This window comes from Melanerpes formicivorus, unplaced genomic scaffold (genome assembly GCF_026170545.1).
Source record: "Melanerpes formicivorus ecotype bairdi unplaced genomic scaffold, bMelFor1.0.p_v2 SCAF_87, whole genome shotgun sequence".
NCBI classification, from domain to species: domain Eukaryota; kingdom Metazoa; phylum Chordata; class Aves; order Piciformes; family Picidae; genus Melanerpes; species Melanerpes formicivorus.
The window spans coordinates 156,098-177,394 of NW_027142439.1; the positions used below are offsets into that span (position 1 = coordinate 156,098).

Genomic DNA, 21,297 nt, shown 5'->3' on the forward strand with positions numbered 1-21,297 from the left:
AGTACTCGAGGTGTGGCCTAACCAGTGCAGTGTACAGGGGCAGAATGACCTCCCTGCTCCTGCTGGCCACACTGTTCCTGATGCAGGCCAGGATGCCATTGGCCCTCTTGGCTGCCTGGGCACACTGCAGGCTCATGTTCATCCTACCATCAACCAGCACCCCCAGGTCCCTCTCTGCCTGGCTGCTCTCCAGCCACTCTGACCCCAGCCTGTAGCACTGCATGGGGTTGCTGTGGCCAATGTGCAGCACCTGGCACTTGGATGTGTTCAATCTCCTGCCCTTGGCCTCTGCCCATCTGTCCAGCCTGTCCAGGTCCCTCTGCAGAGCCTCTCTACCCTCTAGCAGATCAACTCCTGTCCCCAGCTTGGTGTCATCAGCAAATTTACTGATGATGGACTCAATGCCCTCATCCAGATCATCAATAAAGATTATTACAGAGGTGGGGCTGGACTAGACCTTTGGAAGTCCCTTCCAACCCTAGACCATTCTGTGATTCTAGATGTTTAGTTACACACTCATAGCACAGCCTCTCTCCACAGGTGTGCTACACACACCACCCTCAGGCACCTGACAGTTAGATCTGCCTTCATTAGTTAGTAGCTATGGAGAGCTGAATCAGCCTTCTGTTCCTGGTTCCTAGTAATAAAGACTAAAAACCCCTAAAGCAGCAATAGAATCATTTAGGTTGGAAAAGCCCCTTAGAACCAGGTCCAGCTGTTAACCTAGCTTTGCCAAGTCCTACTAAACCACACATCCACACACTTCAAATACCTCCAGTAATGGTGAAGCCACCACCTACCTGGCAAACCTGTGCCAGTACCTCACAACCCCTCTGGTGAGCTAACTTCTTAACATCCCATCAGACAATCAGAGGCCATTGCCACCTGTCCTGTTGCTTATTACTTGGAAGAAGAGACTGAACCCACCTCATCACCACCTCTGTTCAGGGAGTGGTAGAGCACAGTAAGATCTCCCTTTAGCCTGGGGCAAAGGAGGCTGATCAGCCCCAGCTCACTCAGCTGCTCATCATAAGACTTGTGCTCTACACCCCTCATCAGCTGTCACCCTTCTTTGGACACCAGCACCTCAGCATCCCTGTAGTGAGGGGCCCAAAACTGAGTCAAGATGCAGCCTCTCCCATCCTGCAGCACAGGAGAACGATTGCTTCCCCAGCTCTGCTGCCCACACTGCTTCTCTACAAGTCACAGTGCTATTAGCCTTCAAGAGCCAAGCAGCTAACCTCAACACATGTTGCACATCAGGGAAGGCTTGAGCAGTCTCCACAGAAGAGCTGACCTGCAGAGCAAGCAGGATAAGCATTGTCTGCATTACAGATCTTAGTACAGCTCAAGAGGGACCAGTGAGCACTTGCAGTGTAAGCTCAAAGGAGCAAGAGCACAAGTCAAACCCATCACACCCAAGGGTTAAGGCAAGTCTGGCTAGCTGGTCCCAGGCATTCAGCATGCTCACAAGCTAGTGTGCCACCTCAGCTCGTTGCAGGGAGGTGCAGCAGTGGGGAAGCATCTCTGCAGTCCCCAGCCCCCAGCCAGGTTAAGTGCTGCTCAAAACATCATGGACTTCTGATGAGCTGTGGTTCAGTACCAAGCCTTCTGCTCAAGAAGCATTAATCTGCCTGTGCCAGATAGAGCTTCCTGATTGCCACGTTCTACTCACCTGTGGCAAGAGCTGATGCTGAAGGCAGGTGTCTCATTCCTCCAGCAGACTGCTGGTCCCCAACCCCCATCAGGTGAAAGCTCTTGCTTACAGACAGCTGTTTTTACTGAAGGGATCACCTGTATGTAGGGAGAGCTGAGCTCCAAGTGGTCCAGCCAGCTCACTGACATGGTGTGAGTCAGCTGGCAGTAAGAACTCCTCAGTGTTATTGCTCTGCACAACAGAACTTCCTGTAGGTTTATTTGAGAAGTTGTATCTACACAGAAATACATTAAGTACACCAGGGTGAGACTGCTCCACTTGACACTGAAGCAGCAAGACATCCCCCAGAGAGCAATTCTACCTATTTCCCTCCTTTGGCTTTCCCTCAGGGGTCGATGAAGTTCACCTCCACAGCAAAGGCCTCGCTATAGACTTTCCATGTCTTAGACTTGTGAGGGTTATCCAGCTCATTCCTGGGAAGGTAGAGCCTGAAAGACAAAATCCAGTAGTATCTTACAGCCCAAGCCAGGCTTTTCTGTTCAGCTACCCAAAGGAACTTCGAGCTCAGACCTGCAATATCAAATACAACCCCAGACCTTGAATGTAAACACTCACTGGCCATGCCCACACAGGGGTTTGGAGCTGAAGCACTCAGAGAAGCTGAATCAACCTGGTGTTTGTGGGCTGGGGTTTTTTGGTTGGTGTTTTGCTGTTGGTTTTGTTTGGAGGTTTTGGTTCCCAGACCCCCATGGTGCAAGATTGTTAGAGTAAAGTTAGTGTTGCCTCCACCTTGAAGCCTGCTGGTCAGATGCAAGTGGCAAGACCTGGCTAATGGCAAGGAATGGATTCTGCACTCCAACTCAGCCATTCTCCACTTCTAATGCTTCCCAAACTCATGCTGGTTTGTTGCTTAACAGACCTTGCACATCAGCTGTGGCTGATTACAGGTACAGAACTAGGACTGCCTTAGCACCATGTCACTGCTGAGCAGACCCTGTCTACCTGGGCTCCACTTGGATTCTGGGCTGAAAGGAAGATAGCCTCTACTCAGCTCTGCTTAGGAGAAGCTCTGGTGGAGGCATCCTCCTTTGCCCTGCAGGAGGCAAAGCACTTGGATGAAACCTTTGAGACAGCACTGTTGCAGGGCTGTCCAAGCATACATTCCTGCCACTAGCTTGGTCTGACCAGGTGTCTGCACCTAGACTAGGAGGAGGACTGCTGACTCAGCATAGTTCTAGATCTATGAAGATGCTCATGGCTGCCCCTCCTCACACTGAGGAATCAACTACATGAATGGTTTCTTGCCCATTCCAGTCATGGAGATAGTTACTGCTGTCTCCCATGTGTCAAGGTCAGTGTTCCTCTACCTCAATACACCAAGTTTGGGAGGCTCACAGCTCTACATTTCTGCTTCACTCACCAAGGGACAGATCAGTCCAACTGGAGTCAGCTGGGGCTCAACCAGTTCTAGTCTCAGCAAGAGCAAGCTACTGTAATTTCTAACTCACAAATGCTTGAGAAGCAGTAAGTAAAGAGCCTCTCTCTGGGATCCCAAGCATCAGTACCTCTAACATTTGCCTGCTAAGCTGCTGGAGGAGTTTCAGCCTCTCAGACAGCCATGGTACAGGATGGCAACACTGCCTGATGTTTCCATAGCTGGCATCACCTTTTTGTGATCCCAGGTTCATTAAACATACTTAGAGTGCTAAGGAAAGGATCCCAGTGGATTAAGCTAAGAAGTTGACATATGTTTAATAGACCTGGCAGAGTGCAAGCCTGTACCAGCTGCCTGCTGGTAATGTAACCGAGGCAGAGACCACTGCCAACACAGCAGCTAAGCCAGGCTTGACCAGCCAGCTAATCTCAGCTTGCCACTTGTCACCTTCCACCTCTGCTCAGACACCAGAGGTGAGGATCTGAAGGCAGGCACTCTGGTCACTTACCTGTTGTTTTCAATGAAGGAAGTGTTGAACCAGAAGAAGAATGGGCAGTCATCATAGCCTTTTGGAAGATCCTAGACACAAGAGCCTCGTTTCAGCACTCCCTTAGTTAACAGGACTAAGGTTCTGCAGTGCAAGAGTACCCTTCCTCACTGGTTTGATCTGCAAAGCTACAGTACCATAGCTAGTACCCTTGAAGAGCCCTGCTCACTCTTGTCACTGAAGTCACTCCAGGACTGGGCCACTCCAACTTATTTCGTTGTGTTAAGAGCCCCGTGCAGGAAGCAGCAGGTACTGCATGGGGACTCGGATGCTTCCCCTGTCTGCACAGCCCGTTGTAGCTACATGTTGCAGGACTCACTGCACAGGGGTGGAATAGCAGCTGCTGTGGGGGCATGCCATGCAGGAGTCACTGAGGAAGAGCAGATTCTGCCCCACAGCCCTCCCAGCTGCAGCTTGCACTGCACCTCCACACGCTCAAGTGGAGCTCGTCATGCTCTCGTACTTACCGAACGGGACTCAAACCTGACCTTCACATCACCACTGATGACAGGACTGTGCTCCAAGCCAATGACTACAGAGTCACTCTCAGAATCAAAGAAGAGCTGGAATAAAGTATGAGAAACTCACTGCAGAGACCAGGAAGCAGTTTCTGACAGTACACAGCTACTCAGTCCTGGCACACAGATACAGCAGCAGTGCTGGAACAGCAGCCAGCAACCTCAGCTGCTCAGGCCAGACTGAGTTAATGCTCTTAACCACCCTCCAGGGACATCTTTCACTATCTAGCCATGACTTCTCCTGTCATTTAGCACAGCTTAGCCTTACTTTTGTTCTTCCAGGTAATTTGGTGGCTAGTATTCAGCTTGACAGGATGCTGCCTTTAACATGCAAGTCAGCTCTCAGCTTATCATAGCCTCTGTGACTCAGTTCCACAGCACTCTCACCTTGCAGTTTTCTTGACTGGCACATACACATTCTAGGACAACTTGCTTCCTCACTATTATCTGCACCTTCATATCAGTTCCATTGCCTTTCCCAACCCCTAGGAACAAAGAGTTGCATTATACACTAGTACATACAGCAGCTGGAAGCATGAGTGGTCATGAAAACCAAGTGCAGTAACAGCAAGAGTGCCTTCTCTCCGGAAGCCTTAGACTGAAGAACTCAGTCCTAAGGGCAGCTCAAGATTCCATGGCTGAAAGCCATATTTTGAGGGAGCAGCAAACCCTACTAGTGCAGCAGGAACAGGCTAGGGTAGGGTCTAGAGCCCCTGACTGAACAGGAGCAGTTCAAGCTCCCCTTGAAGAAGCAGTGCTGAACTTCCAGTCTTGGCTCAAAGGTACCAGTACACGTCCACACACACACCTGGTTTTGTGTGGATCAGACTAGAAACATGAACCCTGCATGTGGGACTGGATACACCAATCTCACTTGCAAAGTCATTCCACTCCTAAAGCAGCAGGTTCCACAGGAGCCACCACCTGCCCAGACACTCAGTGACAACACCCATGGGGCCTCTGCACTCTGAGCTGAGCTCTCAAAGCCCACTGAGTGTACACTCTTATCATGGGCTTAGCAAGAGAGAGATCAGAAAGCCACTACCAGGTACAGAAGTGCCCAAAGGGCAGAGCTCTTACCCTGTATGGAGTGGATTTTGAGGTTTTTGATTTTGAGCTGTCTCTCTGGGGGCAGGTGCAAGTTGTACTTGTTTTTCAGGATCTCATAGTACCCAACATACCTGCTCTGCAATGCAAGACCCAGACATGTTATGCAGTTTGAACCCCACACACACTGCTCCTAAGCTGAAGTAGGATTAGAGAGCTCTCTTCTAGATCAAGTTCTTAGCTCTGAGTCCAAAGCCAGAGAGAAAGTAGCCATTTGTTCTCCTTCCCCTCCCCAGTTCAAGCAATTCTCTGAACAGATTACACACAAACACTGCTCTAGAATGGAAACTCCATCTTCTAAGAGGCAGTCCATATTCTGAGGTCAGCAGCAAGGGAGGAGCTTTCCTATGGTGGCTTTTTAAGGGACAGCATTTAAGCAGGTAAGAGACCTTCATTTTACAGAAGGACAGATGAACTTCCATTCCATTTTACACCAGCAACTGAATTACCTCTCTCATCAGCTCCACCTCACACTTCTGAGTCTCAGTGCACAGTGAAGCAAGATGAGCACAGCCCTGGGGCATGGTCTGAGGCAATGATTTGGTTAGTGTTTCCTTGGGAATGAAGTCTGGAGGAACACATTCCTCCACCCTGACACAGCAATGCCAAGACCCTTCCCAGGCCAAGCTACAAGCTTCAGTGCATCTCTGCTAACAGCCCAAGTGTTCTATGGGGTCATGTTCCTGGGAGGGTGGGCAAGCACTGCAACAGGTTGCCCAGAGAGGCTGTGGAGATACCTCCATCTATAGAGATATTCCTGACCTGTCTGGACACAGCCCTAGACCAACTGCTCCAGCACACTGCTTGGAGAGCAGGGTTGGATTGAAAGCTCTCCCAAGGTCAACAACTCTGTTCTTAGATACCCATAACTCTAAGATGCTGCATATAGGAAGTCATAAAGAAAGTGCTTGGCTAGAATGGGGGGAGGAAGAAATGCAACCTTAGCAGTTGCTACTCTTCCAATCCTTAAAGAAAGGGCATAGAAAGCTCAGAGCTGAGCACTAGCAGGAACCTACATCTCTGAACTAAGGCAGGGGAGATGGATAGTGTCAGTGCTGACCAGGCTTCTGAGCTGGCTGCTGTTACTGGAGCCACTCAAGCTTACCTGGGATGGAGTTTCAACTCCTTGGAACTTGGTACTTGTGCTTCTGTCAGTTCTTCTCTCCCCAAAGTAGTCCAAGCTTTCCTGTGCAGGAGGTTAGTTTCAAAAGCATTACTCATCCCACCACCCTTCCCAAGAAGGGGATAATAGACTAGGATGACATTGTCAATCCCCATGAGGGAATGCAAGTGAAAACACACAGGAGTTGTTTAGGTACCTTCTAAAAGGAGGCTTTTTAGCTGGAGCAAAAAGGTAACAGGAAGTCAGATACATGAAGTTTGTCATCCACAGAAGTGCTACCAAAGCTCACTGAAGGAGGAGGGCAATGCTTCTTATGCAGCTGCTTCAGAACCACCTGAACTTCTCAGGTGGTGTGTGGCAGGCCAAGGTGAGCATTGGTTCAGACATTCACAGCAAGCTTGGAGAGCAATACCCACTCTGGGCAGGTGCCCCTGAGCAGCCTGGGCCTGCTGCAAGGCACATCTTCAAACTGAAGCACCAGACCCAGGATACTGACACTGCACATGCAGCTGTGCTGCCTGGGACTGGATCTGCCTGATGCAGTGCTGGGAGTCAAGACAAGACAATTCCTGATGCCCTGCACTACTTGGAGGGAACAGGCTGCCCAGGGGAGCTGTGGAGTCTCCTGCTCTGGAGACTCTCAAACCTGCCTGGATGCATTCCTGTGAGGACTACCCCAGGTCATCCTGCTTTTGGCAGGGGAGCTGGACTCCATCTCTGGAGGTCCCTTCCAACCTCTAAGATTCTGTGTAGCTGGGGAAGAGAAACTGCACTTCAAAGCAGTAACACCACCTTTAGGAAAGCATGCCCAGAAGCCAGCTACAGCTTTGAGACATGTTGCTCATGACCTAGGTCTGTAATGCCTCAAACAAAGCACCTCCAAGTGGGCATCCTGTTAAATCCTGCTCTCCCAGCTCTCCCTGATCAAGAATGGTCTTCATCAGAAAGGCATTTATGTAGCAGCAAGATTTGTGAGAGCTTCTGTTAGGGTGTTCAGAGTACCCTTGTTCCAGCGTTTTTGGAGAGTGAGAGTGCACTTCACTCACTCAGCAGGTGCTGGAGGGGCACTCTGAGCACCCAAAGCAGCAATAAACCAGCAGATGTTACCTTTGCACTCTCAAACTGGTCACTGTCTATGAGCCAGGTGCAGACCATTGTCCCAGTCCTGCCTGTAGCAGGAGAGAGAGGTTGAGTCAGAGAGGTTCAAGAGTGATCTGCATTGGTTTTATGAAACTGAAGTTACAGCTTTTGACACACAAGAGGTAACAGGAGGGCAGTGACACTACACTGCTCAAGCACCTCTGGTTATGGGAAGAATGAGTTAAAGAGCAGACACTGCAGTCCTTTCACTTCCTCCTTGGAAGCAGTCCTCACATCTGTGTGGCACTCCCAGAGGCACTTAGGAAGCTGGCCAGGATCCTGATTCCCCATGTAGCAGGGCACAATCACACACACTGTTAGTGTAGGTTATGGACTGGCACTTGCCAGTGTTCAAGAGGTGCTTCTCTGCCCCAACTGTTTTCCCCCCCAACCTTACTAAGGCAGCTCAAGACTGCTAGCACAGAGACCCCAAGAGAGTCAGTCCTGGATTTAAAGTCTGGGATCAAGTTACTGCTCCCTCCACCTCTTCATGCTGCTCTTGGCCTCCAGGTAGCTTCAGTGATCAGCTTTGCAGGACATTTTAAGGTATGGTTCCAAGTCAGGGAAACAGCCTTAGTTTAAGCCCCCTGTTTGCAGCACTGACAGCAGCCAGCTGAAGATGTGGCAGGTGTTTGCAGGGGAGCTCAGTTCCTTTGCACAGCTATCTACACACCTCAACAGGCTGCAGGCAGCACCACAGCTCAGCTCATGGGCAGTACCCTTGACTAGCCTGCCCCCCTTTCTCTGTCCCATCATACCTTGTGTATCCCCAATTAACATCTACCAGCACTACAACATCCCACCTCCCCACCACAAGGATTTACACACCCTTGAGCACCATTCAAGCACAGGATATCTGGTGGGGCTGAGAGCTGCCAGGGAGCCAAAGCAGCAGCTTGTCACTTGGGATAGCAGCTGCTTCAGGAGCACCCTAGCACCATCCTCTCCTGCAGTACTGCTGCCTCAGCAGCCAGGGCAGCAGGAAGTCATTGAAGGCTATTTTAGGAGATCAGAGGCCAGTTCAGATGAAGAACTGACTGGGGCTGCCTGGAGCTGTGCAGTGCCAAGCACACAGCACTACACTGCTGCTAGTCACAGCGACTGCGGAGTTTGGTCAGGTTGCACTAAAGCCCTCTCATGCTATGGCTCTAAGGCCACACTACCAAGGGAGCCATTGGTAAGCAGGTGGCATTTATAGCCTAGACAGGTCCCACTCCAAGCCCTACCTTTGCCTCCTTTACAGTGAATGGCTATGATGTTCTTCTCGTCTCGACTCATCCACTCCCGGACACTGGCAGTGAACTTCAGCATGTCCCTGAACAAGAGGGGAGTTAGGGGAGCACAGCAGGCGTCCACACAGAGCTACCAGGACATACATAGTGCTTGGCAAGACTCACTGTAATGCTGGGACGTTGTGGTCATCAATGAAGATCCTTTCCACCCTGTAATGGAAGTACTTGGGGTCATAGCCCTTTTCACCTAGAAGGAAACAGCAGGAGTTAGGCCAAGAAAGGCTGCAGACTTGCAGCAGAGAGTGGCCTGGGACACAGCTGCTGGTCTGGGCATGTGCCAGGGTTGGGAGAACAGCAGTGAAAACTGACCAAGTGGGAAACACCTGAGGGAGTTTGGCCAAACCATACTTCTAGTTCCACACCTCTCACTTCCAAGTGAAAACTCCTCTCCAGGCCCAGCTTGCCACTCCTCCACAGAGGTGGTTTAGGGAGCTGGAAGTTAAGTGTTCTGATGCACTGTCAGGGTCCACCCTAGGAAGTCACCTACAAAGCAGTGAGGAGCTGCTAACACCACACTCATCTGTCCTTCTGCTGGCTAGAGGATAAAGCTTCAGGATTCAGTATCCACATTGCTGTATCCTACTGCATGGACTTCCAACTCCAACACTCTACTATGAAACCATAAACCACAGGACAGTTGAAGTATTTAGAATAGACCAGGTAGGAAGAGGCTTTCAAGGTCATTGTACCTAACCTACCAACCAATCCAACCCACCTAAACAGCTAAACTGATGGGGTGCTGGGTGCCATAAGTCTCCTCCTGAACACCTCCAACAATGGTGACTCTACCACCTCTGAACAGCTTTTTACTGTTCATTCACCACACTCTTGTGAGCCTTCACTAGGCAGACTCTCACACATCACCCATTTTTGGGCCAGATTTCACTTTCTGCAGTGCTTTGGAACACTGAAGTCACTCTTTGGGCACAAGCAAGGAAGTCTAAACTACAAGGCATTAAGTATCTCCATTGCTCACAGTCAATAGCCACATGTGCTTTGGACAGGGGGTAAGTTCTGGGAGGTGTGGCAGTGCCATCATCCCCTGCAGAGTTCTTCTGCTCAGCAGTATTTCAGTACAGCCAGCAGCTAAAGGTACTTACTGCAGAGGTTGTAGACTTTGTAGTGGTCTGCATGCTTGGTGTCCAGAAATCTTGCAACCTCCTACAGCAATGAAGTGAGATAGAAGTTCAGAGTAGGAGGGGCTCTACTCCTCATTTCCACTGCCACTTCACTCACTCCCCACCCTTCAGAAGGGGTCAGCAACTGCATCCACAAACAGCCCTTGGACTGCAGGCCCTTCCAGCCCAACAGCTCTGGTTCTCACCTGGATTACAAGCACTACTGTCACTACCTTCCCTGTCCCACGCTTGTTTCCACCCTGTGAGGCAGCATAGCTCTGAAGGGCACTAATGCAAACCTCCTAAGCCTCTTTAGGGGAATTACAGTTATCATTCAGACTGTAACTGGCCTGAAGAACTGAGTTGGTTGTATGAAACATCCCCAAAGGACAGAACCATCAGAGCACCAGTGTGTGCATGCTGAGATACATGCCACTAGGTTCAGAATAGAATTAACCAGGTTGGAAGAGACCTTGGAGATCACCAAGTCCAACCTGTCACCCAGCACCATCTGATCAACTCAACCATGGCACCAAGTGCCTCACCCAGGCTCTTCCCAAACACCTCCAGTGATGGTGACTCCACCACCTCCCTGGGCAGCACATCCCAATGGCCAATCTCTCTTGCTGGGAAGAACTACTTCCCAACCTCCAGCCTAAACTTCCCCTGGCACAACTTGAGACTGTGTCCTCTTGTTCTGGTGCTGGCTGCCTGGGAGAAGAGACCAACCCCCACCTGGCTACAACCTCCCTTCAGGGAGTTGGAGAGAGCAAGAAGGTCTCCCCTGAGCCTCCTCTTCTCCAGGCTAAGCAACCCCAGCTCCCTCAGCCTCTCCTCACAGGGCTGTGCTCCAGACCCCTCCCCAGCTTTGTTGCCCTTCTCTGGACACCTTCCAGCAGCTCCTCATCCTTCCTAGACCAAAGGGCTAGCTTACAATACAAGCAGTGCAGCACAGAGACTACCATAATTTAGTCACTTCAACTAGCCACAACAGCAGGATTAGGACTGACAACCCAGTCCCTGTGCAAAGCACTGGCATGCTGCAAGAGCATTTAGAATCAGAGGCTTGGTTGGTGGGAGCTTCTTACCTCTATGGGGTTTCTGTAGAAGGACTGCTTCCCAGAAGAAGGAAAGGACATTGCAATGATGCGATCTGGGGACAAGGCAGCAGTCAGCAGCAGCTAAGGGAACCCTCCCCACGTGCAGAAGCCACATGATTGAAAGCAACATTCTGAACCAGCTTATTTCTGCCCTGATTCTAACCACCACCTACCCATTTCTAAGAGGTTTGCATCTGCATTTAGTATAGCTGGAGCAGAAGAACAACAAACTGCCTGCCACACCACCAAGTATGGCAAGTCAGTCTCCCCAGGCTCACAGCTGGAAATGCTATGTATGGGTCAGCAGTTTCTCAGCTCTGCCTCCCTAGGCCTCAGGGTAAGTTCTGTCACTACATACAGCACATACAACCTCCCCCCCAGAAGGCTAAACCCTGATACCCATGCCAGAGTTAAGAGTTGGTATTTCAGAATCCTGCAGAACAGGGATAGGCCTGGTTTGACCTCAGGCAGAAGTCTCATTAGCCTAAAACACTGCCTGTGTTTCACGAGTGGCACTCCAGTGCCCAGCCAGCCTTGGCACGCTGTCACACGCTGCAGCGTCCCTGGCTCCCACGCACCGGTAACGTAGGTGAGATCCAGGTCAAAGCCATCCTTCATGTAGCGCCTCTTGTTTTCAGAGACCTGCCAGAAGACACAGCAGAGGAATGCCAGAGGTCAACCACGTGTGGCCTGTGCCTGGGCAAAGCCAACCACCCAGACTCTGAGGTTGAATCTGGAGTAGCAGAGCCTCGGAGCATTAGCCAGGGACGGTTAGCACATTAGCTTCTCGGCAGGAGCTCCACAGAGAGTAAGCTTTGATACTTGGAAGCACAAAATCTAAGGGAAAGAGCACTGCAGCATGAATCTGGCATTGCTGGATTCATTGAGTGTTTGGGGGCTGATGGAAGGAAGAAGTTAAGGGCAGCATAACCAGAACTGCTTCTCCTTGAGCAAAAGACACTTGAAGCTTCCAGAGACACTGTAGTGCACTTGGTGAAAGTAAGAGGCACTGCCAATGGGTAGGGCTTCAACAGGTTTTTGTTTTCACCTGGAGTAAGCAGCAGAGGCATTAAGATTCCTGTCCTCCCCCATGTGAGAGAAGCTTATGTACCACACCAACTAGAAACTGAGACACTGTGTGTGTAGTCACTTGGACACACTGTTCTTCCAGCTCAAGCTGATGCCTACTTGAACAGAGTTAAGAATCAGTAGCCATAGCAAAGCTGGGAGCAAAACTGCTGCACCCTGTCAAGGACACTGACCAGACATGCTGCCAAGGCAGGCAGATGGGCTGTGGGCACTAATGGGAGCCAAGATATATTATTAAGAGGTCAACTTACCATCCTCCTGGTCACCACTTCGAGCTGCTGCTTCTGTGAAGCCAGGCGAAATATTCTGACTAAGATGACGACCCTCAGAACTCGGAGGAGAGCGACCATCCTGGGCAAGGGCACAGCCATCAAACACAGTAACAGCTCAGAAGCTAAGCTCAAGGCTAACTAAAAGCTGGCTTAGAGACAGTTGAAAGCTTTGTTCATGTACTGTCCTAGGACTCCTCCAGTTGTTTTGGAGAAATACTATGCTTGAAGGCAAGCAGCTAGCAGACCCAGGAAACTCCCTGCTTGCTCTAACCCTCATGGGCACCTCTGGCCAGCAAACAAGCTCCCTCAGCGCTGCCTGTGCTGTTATCTCCACATTCCTGCTCCTCAGTTTGTTGTCAAGTGTACATTTAAGTGTAAGCAGTCCCATGAAAGCCAGCCAAGGCAGCAGAGGGGAGGTGCATCATGGCCTGGTCAAGAAAGCCGAGATCAGTCTCAGCCCTGCGTTAATCATTCAGCAGCTCCAGCAGATGATTTGGTTTGAGGAACTTTGAACTGCTGCTGAACTTTGAAGCAGACCAAGATGCTTAGGTACTGCAGCTCTACAACAGGGGCAGCTGGCTCTGCATACCCTTAGGGACTAGGGCAAATGAACATCCACTCCAGAAGGAAGCAGGTGAACATGCACTTCCAAGGAGTACACATTTCAGGTCCTGATACACTCAGGTAAGAAACCTGATGGAAACCCACAGTGAGTGGGACACTGCAGAAACACTCTCCTATTACCTCCAGCTGAAGACACTCTGCTGTCCACTGATGTGGAGCTCAAAGTCAGGAAGACCAGGCTGTCCTGGACACCTGGAGAAAGCCTCAGCTTCTCCCCCCTGCCTCCCAGTCCAGGATCACCCTGCTGTTTTCAAACCAGAACTCCCTTGGAGACAGCAGCCCAACAGCTAGAAGCCAAGGCAGCTCTGAAGCCCCTCTCCCCAGCCTGACCCACAACTGTCAGAAGCAGCTCTTCAAAACAAAAGCAGTCTGCACTCTGCCCTGTAGGAAGCTAGCCAGTTAAGCCAGGCTGACATCCAGCTCACTTCTGAATGTACTTTTACAGGTCAGACTTGAAAATGGGGAACTCATCCCAGTGCACCCCCAGCTAAACCAGGTCAGAAAGAGAGGCCATACCACTCCAGAGCATGTTGCTTCTATGGGCTGCCACCAAAACTGTGTGTCACAGCAAGCTGCTCAGATTAACTACTCTGAGACTTATCAGGTGCTGATAAGTCTTGTTTGCTTCTTGAGGAAGATCTATGAAGAGTGATAAAACCCAGACAGGCTGCTGGGAATGGCTGGATTGTGTGGGCACTACTGTAGTGTTATTGATGAGAGGTTCTGCCCACATCTGCAGTTTGGCCAAGCCTATCATCTAGTGCCAGGCAGCAATACTTTGGTCAGAAGAGGACTAAGGAGAAGCCTTACAGAAGGCCTCCAGCATGGGTGAGATAGGATTGGTATTAGGAATTACTTCTTCACTGTAAGGGTCAAACATTGGAATGGTCTGCCCAGGGTGGTCACTGTCCCTGGGGGTGTTCAAGTGGCCTGTGGACCTGGAGCTTAGGGACATGGTTTAGAGCTGACCCTTCAGTGCTGGGTCAGGGGTTGCACTGGATGATCTTTGAGGTCTCTTGCAGCCACATACACCCTGTGATTCTGTGAGATGTCAGGCCACAGCTCTCCCACAAGTACCTTCTGAGATCATCAGCATGAACTCCTTTTTGTGACCCAAAGGAGTCTTTTAAAACCCCATCAACTTCAAGCCAGAACACAAGAGACTTGCACAGACTGGTCTACAACAGGATGGGTCACAGCAGGACTAAGCCTACTACTAAGACAGAATACCCTGTCACAGAGCTCTCTCTCCTACCTTCAACTGGATGCTGCCATACAAGGAAAGCTGCTGCAGGAAGAAGGGGCAAGAGATGGGAAGTAATCATTAAACTCAGATTCATGTTTAAAGACCTACAAGGAAACAGCTTTTTATGACTGAGGCTGCAAAAGCTGTTCTGTTAACTGCTGTGTTTTGAGGCCCCAGTTTAGCTGGCATGTGAAGAGATAACTAGTACCTCTAGGGGTTTGTTCAGCTCTGGACTCTCCAGTTAGACTCTGCTAGAACTGCCCTCACCCTTGCAGCCTGTTGGACAGTAGGGAGGCAATTTTTACTTGTTGTGGGGGTTTTGTTTGTTAACTGAGTTGAATTTCTCTCCCTGATGGCTGATGCAAGCCAATTTCACCAATTCAAATCTAGTGCCAACAGAACTAATGTTGGAGTTCTGTCCCCATCAGGAATGGATTCTTCTCAGGCTACCATCTGATGAAGTTACAGAAATCATATGCACAAGTTAATTCCAGTCCTAACAATGTTTTTCCTCCCCAGGGCATGCCTGAAAAACATCCATCATGTTATTCCATGGGGCTCATGGGAAAGTGAAGTGGAGGAAATGAAGCCAGTGGGGTAGCCTCTTATGTTAAGATCTGTTAGATGGAGATCCTCACTCAGTTGTCTGTTCCACTCTCTACTATAATCCAACTATTCCTTCTGACCTTTGTCAGACTCTGCTCTCTCAGAGCTGCTGCATATCTTCTGCTCAAACACACTTGGGTCAGAGCATCTGATAGCCTCACTTTTAGTTACCCCAGCTGCTGTGTTTGAACATCTCTGCCTCTGAGATACAGACATCCTTACACAATATAACTGTAGGCCAGAGTTAGCTGTCTCCATCCTTCATTAGTCTGTAATATGAAGTACAAACACAACCACAACTGATCTAATGTGCACACATCCAGCCTAGAGGTGCCCAAGAACATTCTTAGACTATCTAGAAGAGAGCTCACATTTAGCAGCTGCCATGCTACTCTTACCTTGGTATCTGATCTGCTGCAGCGAGGTCTGAGAAGGAGTAGGTCATGTTAATTAACAGAGTGCCCACCACTATGACTGCATCCAAAATATTCAGTTTGGAGTGGAAATAGTTCCTGAAGCTGAAAGAGAGGAGAGTTTTGGACAGATGCCCATATGGATAGCAAAATACACCTTCAGGAAGAGATCATCTATACAGCTACAGCTAGAGAGAAGCTGAAGTAGTTCTTAACACTAAGCACCAAAAACTCCTTAAGAAAATGACCTTCCCCCTGGGCCACACACAAGCCACAAGAGTTGATGCCAAGTGCTCACTTACACCCAAAACACTTTACAGATTGTACTACAGAAGGTTAACAGCCAGGGTACAACCCCAGCCCACAGGGCATCCACATCCACAGTCCAAGCTTGAGGTGTTACTTCCTTACTAGCTTGAGGACTTGCCACAGCCAGTTAAAGTTTTTGCCCACATCTTACCCTTGAACAAACACCCTCAGGAGAACATCAAGGAGGAAGAAGAGTGCTATTGCCAGAGAAACACCTTCCAGAATCTCTCTAACACCCTTCTTTTTCTCACTGATAGCCAGGTCCACAATGACAACTATGATGTCCACAAAGATAAGCACAACTCCAAATACTCTGCAAGAAAGGGAAAATCCAAGTCAGCCTGAGACAGAAGCTACCTGGCACTGACTGCCAGGGGCACAAGCCCAGACTTTTGCTCCAAGCTGCTGCAGCTGTTGTGTGTCACACAGCTTTGGGCATGCAGATGAAGGATTCAGAGGGTATTTCTGGGAGACCTGCACAGAGTACATCATTCAGGTGACACTGTACATCTCCCTCAGATTCAGCTGCAGGTATTAGCCTAGCATTTCACAGGTATTCCATAGCTGTTTAAGCCTTCCCTCCTAATCAAAGTACTTCTCTTAAGTCACCCTTTCCAGGGCTGATGTGAGATCCAGTGCTTTCCAAACAGCAGGCTGGAGTCACTGCTGCTCATGAAACTCCCCAAGCTGCAACACCAGAAATCAGGACTGCCTCCAGCCTGCCCAGATCATTACAAGCATCATCTTTTACCTGAATCCAAAAGACATCACAAATGGGGAAATTCTTCTCCTAATTGCACTGCAAGAGAAGAGAACTGGCATCAGGAAGAGTGACATTTCACTGTGACATTATCCACAAGAGCAACGTTGCCTTTTTGTTCACATTCCTCTAGCTGTAGGATTCTGCATAGCAGCAATTGCTCTAAGAGAAGATCATTCAGTTGCAGTCATGAAGTCTATAGGTTAAGACAGCACTTGAAAGCAAAGCCTTGACCACTTGTTAGGAAAAGTATTCATCAGATCCTGACCCTATAAGCACAGCAGTATGTGCTGATGCACCACACTGTTCAGGGTCACAGTTCCAGGGACATTACAGGCCTGGCTTAATGTACAGCCATACACTAAGAGATGGGCTTGTACAGCAATGAGAGGTCAAGAGGAAGATTAAATGCTAAACAGCTCCAAGTACCATGGTCAAGACATGCATTTGTTTCAGAGAGGTTGTGTGGTGTATTTTAGGCCTGGAAAACACTGCACTTGTTAATAGCTCCAGTACCATTTCTGTGTATTTGGAAGACAAATCCCTCTGCCACCTCTGAAAGGAAACATTGGTTTGGCTTTCAGCTCAAAGACTTGAGTACCTCCTAAGAATGCAAGTTATTGAGGCTAAGTTCTTCCAATTGTGAGAGTTACCTCCAGCCCTAGCAAGGTTCCAGCTCCTGCTTCCAGTTGCAGAAGCTACTTTGTTGACTGTTTGGTAGGATTTAAGCCTTCAAGTTAAAGCTAGACCCTTGTGTAACCATCTCACTATTGAAGGCTTCTCTAGGTCAAACAAGGATGTAAGGTAGAAGCAACTATCCTCAAATCCCAAGCTCCAAGAGTTTGCAAGCAGACTGCCAGTCTGTTAACTTATCTTGGGACTACCTAGCCATTGTCTCCCCAAGAGTAACTAGAGTATTGCATTTCTTTTGGTGCTTGTCTTTCACATCTCTAACTCAGTTTAAGACAAGGCTAGGGATCCTTGAAGCAATGAGGAAGCATCTTCCTGAGCTCATTGAATGAAGCCACAGTTATAAGGTTCCTACTTTAAACTAAGGAACAAGGGCTAAGGAACAAACATCCATATCCTTAAGCAGAAAAGAATTACTCAGGTTGTGTACCCACTTCTCCCATGAAAGCCCAGGATGTAATAGCAGGTCCTGCCTTGAAGGCAGCCAGCATATAGGGGGTGCTCCTTGCATATATGCATGCTTAGCACCCAAGCAAGCATTGCAGTAATTGCACTAACAGTTTGTCTCTCTGCTCAGTCAATCCTACAATGCAAAGGCAGTAAGTACACCAAGACTTCATCTTCTACAGTCCAAGGGCAAGTACACTTACTAGATGCAGTGAAGACTGAAATGCATACACATCCTCCAACTTGGCCTGCCAGTATCTTAAGTCAGTGAAGAACACAGCATGCTTGATCATCTATTTAGCTTAAAGCCTCTGTGAAACGCATTTGTAAACACCAGTTTGAATTCTGGAGACAGGTTGTCACACAGGAGACCAGAGGCAACAGACTTTGTCTTAGTGCTCCTGAGCTGTCAGAGCAGAACAGCTCTACTCATTTGTCACTGACTTGGTTAAGAGGAGTCAATATTCTGGTGATGAGCTAAACTCTTCTGGAGGAGTGCTGCTTCAAGAACAGAATTAATCACAGGCTAGTCCCTGTGAGGACATGATGCTTGTCATTTACCCCAAGTACTCATTCACCTCATTTCCTCACTAGCATTTGTTTTGTGCTCTCCCAAAGTCATTCCTTTGGGAAAACCAAATCAATGTATCTTGGATTATCCACCCTCCATATGATGTCAACTTGGAGCTAGTTCTTGAGTGGAGCTGCCATCTCCACAGGCATAAAGCTTCCTGAACTTGTCCTCATTATGTACAAATGCCAATATCAACTGATTTACTTGACTTGTCTCTACCACAGCAAGCCATCTGCCTTCTTGTTTTGGCCCAATGGTTTCCACTTTTGGGGTAAACAAAGCATTCAGTGTCTCATTATCTTACTTGGAACAGCTGTCTGGCTCATTATCCTCATCACGGCCATCATCAATCTTTACTGAGGGCTCTTCTGCTGCTGGGGAGCTGGCAAAGAAATGGCACAGGTCACATACTGATACAGATGTCAGCTTCAGACACTGCTACCCTTCACTCTTCCAGAGGAAAGTGTTGTTAGCTTAGCAACAAGCAGCAGCCACAGTACCAGAGGAGGAATACTTTCCCATACACTGGCACAGGAGAACCCCTTGGCTCCTACTGATCTACCTCCCATTAGCAATACATCCTTCACAGGTTCATCTCTTGGAGGAGGAAGGGAGTAGATATGTTCAGCAATATGATGAAGGGCTTTGAAGTAAGGCATCCAAGAGTCCACTGAAGACTTCACAGCCCAGCCTCTGGGTGCTGGAAACATCTATGTAAAGTTATGTCATTCCATTAATGCTATGACAGTATCCTGCTTGTTCAGGGCATGAATGCTTCCAGCAGGAAAAGCCCCAGCACAGGGATGTGTTTGTGCAGAGCAGGATACCAGACCGGAAACTGGAAGACCAGAGCACCAGCAGCTGAGCTAGTGCTACCACAGCGTTTTTTGAGGGCAATGGCTGCTTGCCATAGCTTCCTTACGAGAGTCCCTTCAGATTAAGGGTTTGTTCAGCCACCTGAAGAGCTCTGAAGGCTACCTGATCACTTCAGATAAGCATAACATCCACATCCAGGAGTTTCTAACTCAGCCCTCTCCACAAAAATACTCTGGTGCATAATAGCACAGTCATGGTGTCTGCTGTGAGTCTGCCTCTGCTTCTTGGGCAGAAGCACCTACACACACACTCAGTGTTGATGTTTCCATGCTGCTCTGGAGCCATTTGTCATGTCTGAAGCACTAGCACCACAACTCAGAGGATCCATGTATTCTTGATCCTGCACAACAGACCAGCACTGCTTACCAGGCACCAGCACTTTCACTTTGCTCCTACAACTGCAGCAAAGCTCTAGGGGTGTGTGGTCACTCAGCTGCGCTTCCCAACCCTTCTTATGGGAGTTTCCATTTAATACACAGCTGAAGTGCTTTACTCATTAAACTAAGTTGCTGCTGCTACAGCAGTTCTGCTGCAGGTCACTTGCTGATACTTGCAGACACCTGACATGCACTAAGTATCACTCTCTTGTCCTCTACTGTAATTGAAATAAGACAGAATAAGAACCTAAAACACGACTGCTGTTCATTCAGGAGCCAATCTCTAAGGGAGGAACCAAGTCTAAGTACATCATTTCCACTGTGGCCTCACCAGAATCACAAAACAAACTTCTAGATAATGCTTTCCACAGAGGGAGGATTTTTTGCTCAGCATTTTCCTTATCCAAGCTGAAACAAGTCCTCTGCTACATCCAGTCCTTGAGTTCTAGGGTAGATAAGAAGAAAGTGAGGATAGACCTCAGGAATCCATTTCCTCCCCCGACAGGCTCCACAGAGGACAAAAGCTTTTCTGACCACTCACAGCCACAGGGAATGTCAAACTTCACACTTTTAAGAAGAGCTGAACAAAACCATCTTGCTCTGTGAGAGACCTTGACACTGTTTCTGGAGGATAGAAGAGAGCAGGCCTTGCTGCCATGACCTCTTTATGCCACTGCTGGTGCTCTGCACTTAGTTCTTAACTGTAAGAAGTCAATCACAACAGCATATTCCTCTCACTCCCCTCAGACAACAGCATTTCAAAGGGAGTGGGGAAGGAATACAGAGACTATCTGCTATATAGAACTCAAGCACTCCATCATTGCTGTCATTATTTGTTTAAAGCACTAGGAAACTTGACAGGAGGCCACACACCCCACACTTGTCCCAAACTGGTATGCTGGTGCAGATCATCACACTCACCCGGCTGCTTCCGTCAGCTCTGCCCCTTGCTCATACCTCACAGTCGTCATTTTGCCCGGTGCTGCTCTGCTGGTTTTGAGAGAAGCACGTTTAGTCAAAGATCTATCAGTAAAACACTGGGTAACAGCATTGTGTAGCAGCCTCAAGTGTTTTCCCCCCCTCAGGTGGCAAAGCACAGCCTTCGGAAGACAAGTGACAGCAAGCACTCAGCAGCGCGGGGAAGGTTTTTTTGACTAGACGTAAAACGCCACAGTGCTAACAACTTTCAAAGAGCCTCTTTGTCTCACAAAGCAGCATTTTCTCTTGTTTCAAGCCGTGAAACACAGAAGAGCCCCCGCCGGCCCCCCCAGGAGGGGTGCAGCCCGAGGCTGCCGCGGCAGGCGCACACCGGCCCCGCCGACGGGCGGCACGCACGGCATCCCCCCCGCTTCGGCTCGCCTCCCAGGCAGCAGTCGCCCCCCGGCCTTCAGAGCCCCGGGGCGGCCAGGGGCTCTCACAGCGGCGGTACAGCCCCACCAGCAGCCTCCCCCCGCCCCGAGGGCGGCCAGCGCCGCTATCCGCCGGTACTGCTCCAGCGGGGCCCCGCAGGCCGGGAGCGTCACAGGGCAGCTGCAGCTCCGCAGCCCCACGGGGGATGCCCGACGGCGGCCCCAGCCCCCGCGCTGCGCCTCCATGCCCCAGCGCCCTCACCTCAGCGCGCTGCCCACCGCCAGGCTCTACGCGCAGCCCGGCCGCCCGCCCCCGGCGCCTCGCAGGCTCAGCGGAAAGTTGCGTTAAACTTCCTGAGGGCTGTTCTCCCGACCCGCCCGCCTCCCCGCACCCCGGCCGGGCCGCAGGGCCCCGCTCACCCGCCGAGACGAGGCCGAACCGCCGAGCGAGAGCACGGCTCAGCCCCCGCCGGGCCGCGGCTAAATGGTGCGGCGGCACCGCACGGCTGCACCGCACGGCGGCACCTGGGCCGGGGCCGGGCTGCAGGGCTCCGCCCGCTGCCATGGCGACGGCCGCCCCGCCCCGCCCCGCCCCGCCCCGCCCCCCGCGGGCAGCCCCGCCCCGCCC

General features: G+C 50.0%; 1 protein-coding gene across 5 annotated transcripts; it reads right to left on the bottom strand.

Moving 5' to 3' along the window:
* Positions 1 to 1,889: 1,889 nt before the first annotated feature.
* Positions 1,890 to 21,199, bottom strand: LOC137454866 (phosphatidylinositol 3,4,5-trisphosphate 3-phosphatase TPTE2-like). 5 transcript variants are annotated; one of them, XM_068165227.1, is made up of 19 exons: positions 21,090 to 21,196; positions 20,242 to 20,307; positions 18,372 to 18,449; positions 16,348 to 16,395; positions 15,748 to 15,909; positions 15,273 to 15,392; positions 12,378 to 12,477; positions 11,616 to 11,679; positions 11,026 to 11,090; positions 9,920 to 9,980; positions 8,925 to 9,006; positions 8,754 to 8,842; positions 7,495 to 7,556; positions 6,370 to 6,450; positions 5,238 to 5,343; positions 4,545 to 4,642; positions 4,107 to 4,202; positions 3,601 to 3,671; positions 1,890 to 2,145 (listed from the first exon to the last, which is right to left on the bottom strand). In XM_068165227.1, the coding sequence occupies exons 2-19, from the start codon at positions 20,289 to 20,291 to the stop codon at positions 2,043 to 2,045; spliced, it is 1,536 nt and encodes a 511-aa protein (XP_068021328.1). In that variant the 5' UTR covers positions 20,292 to 20,307; positions 21,090 to 21,196; the 3' UTR covers positions 1,890 to 2,042. The 5 variants fall into 5 exon arrangements, with proteins under 5 accessions (XP_068021328.1, XP_068021329.1, XP_068021331.1 ...); XM_068165228.1 differs by having other exon boundaries at positions 20,242 to 20,310; positions 21,090 to 21,195; XM_068165230.1 differs by lacking the exon at positions 21,090 to 21,196 and adding an exon at positions 20,932 to 21,025.
* Positions 21,200 to 21,297: the final 98 nt, after the last annotated feature.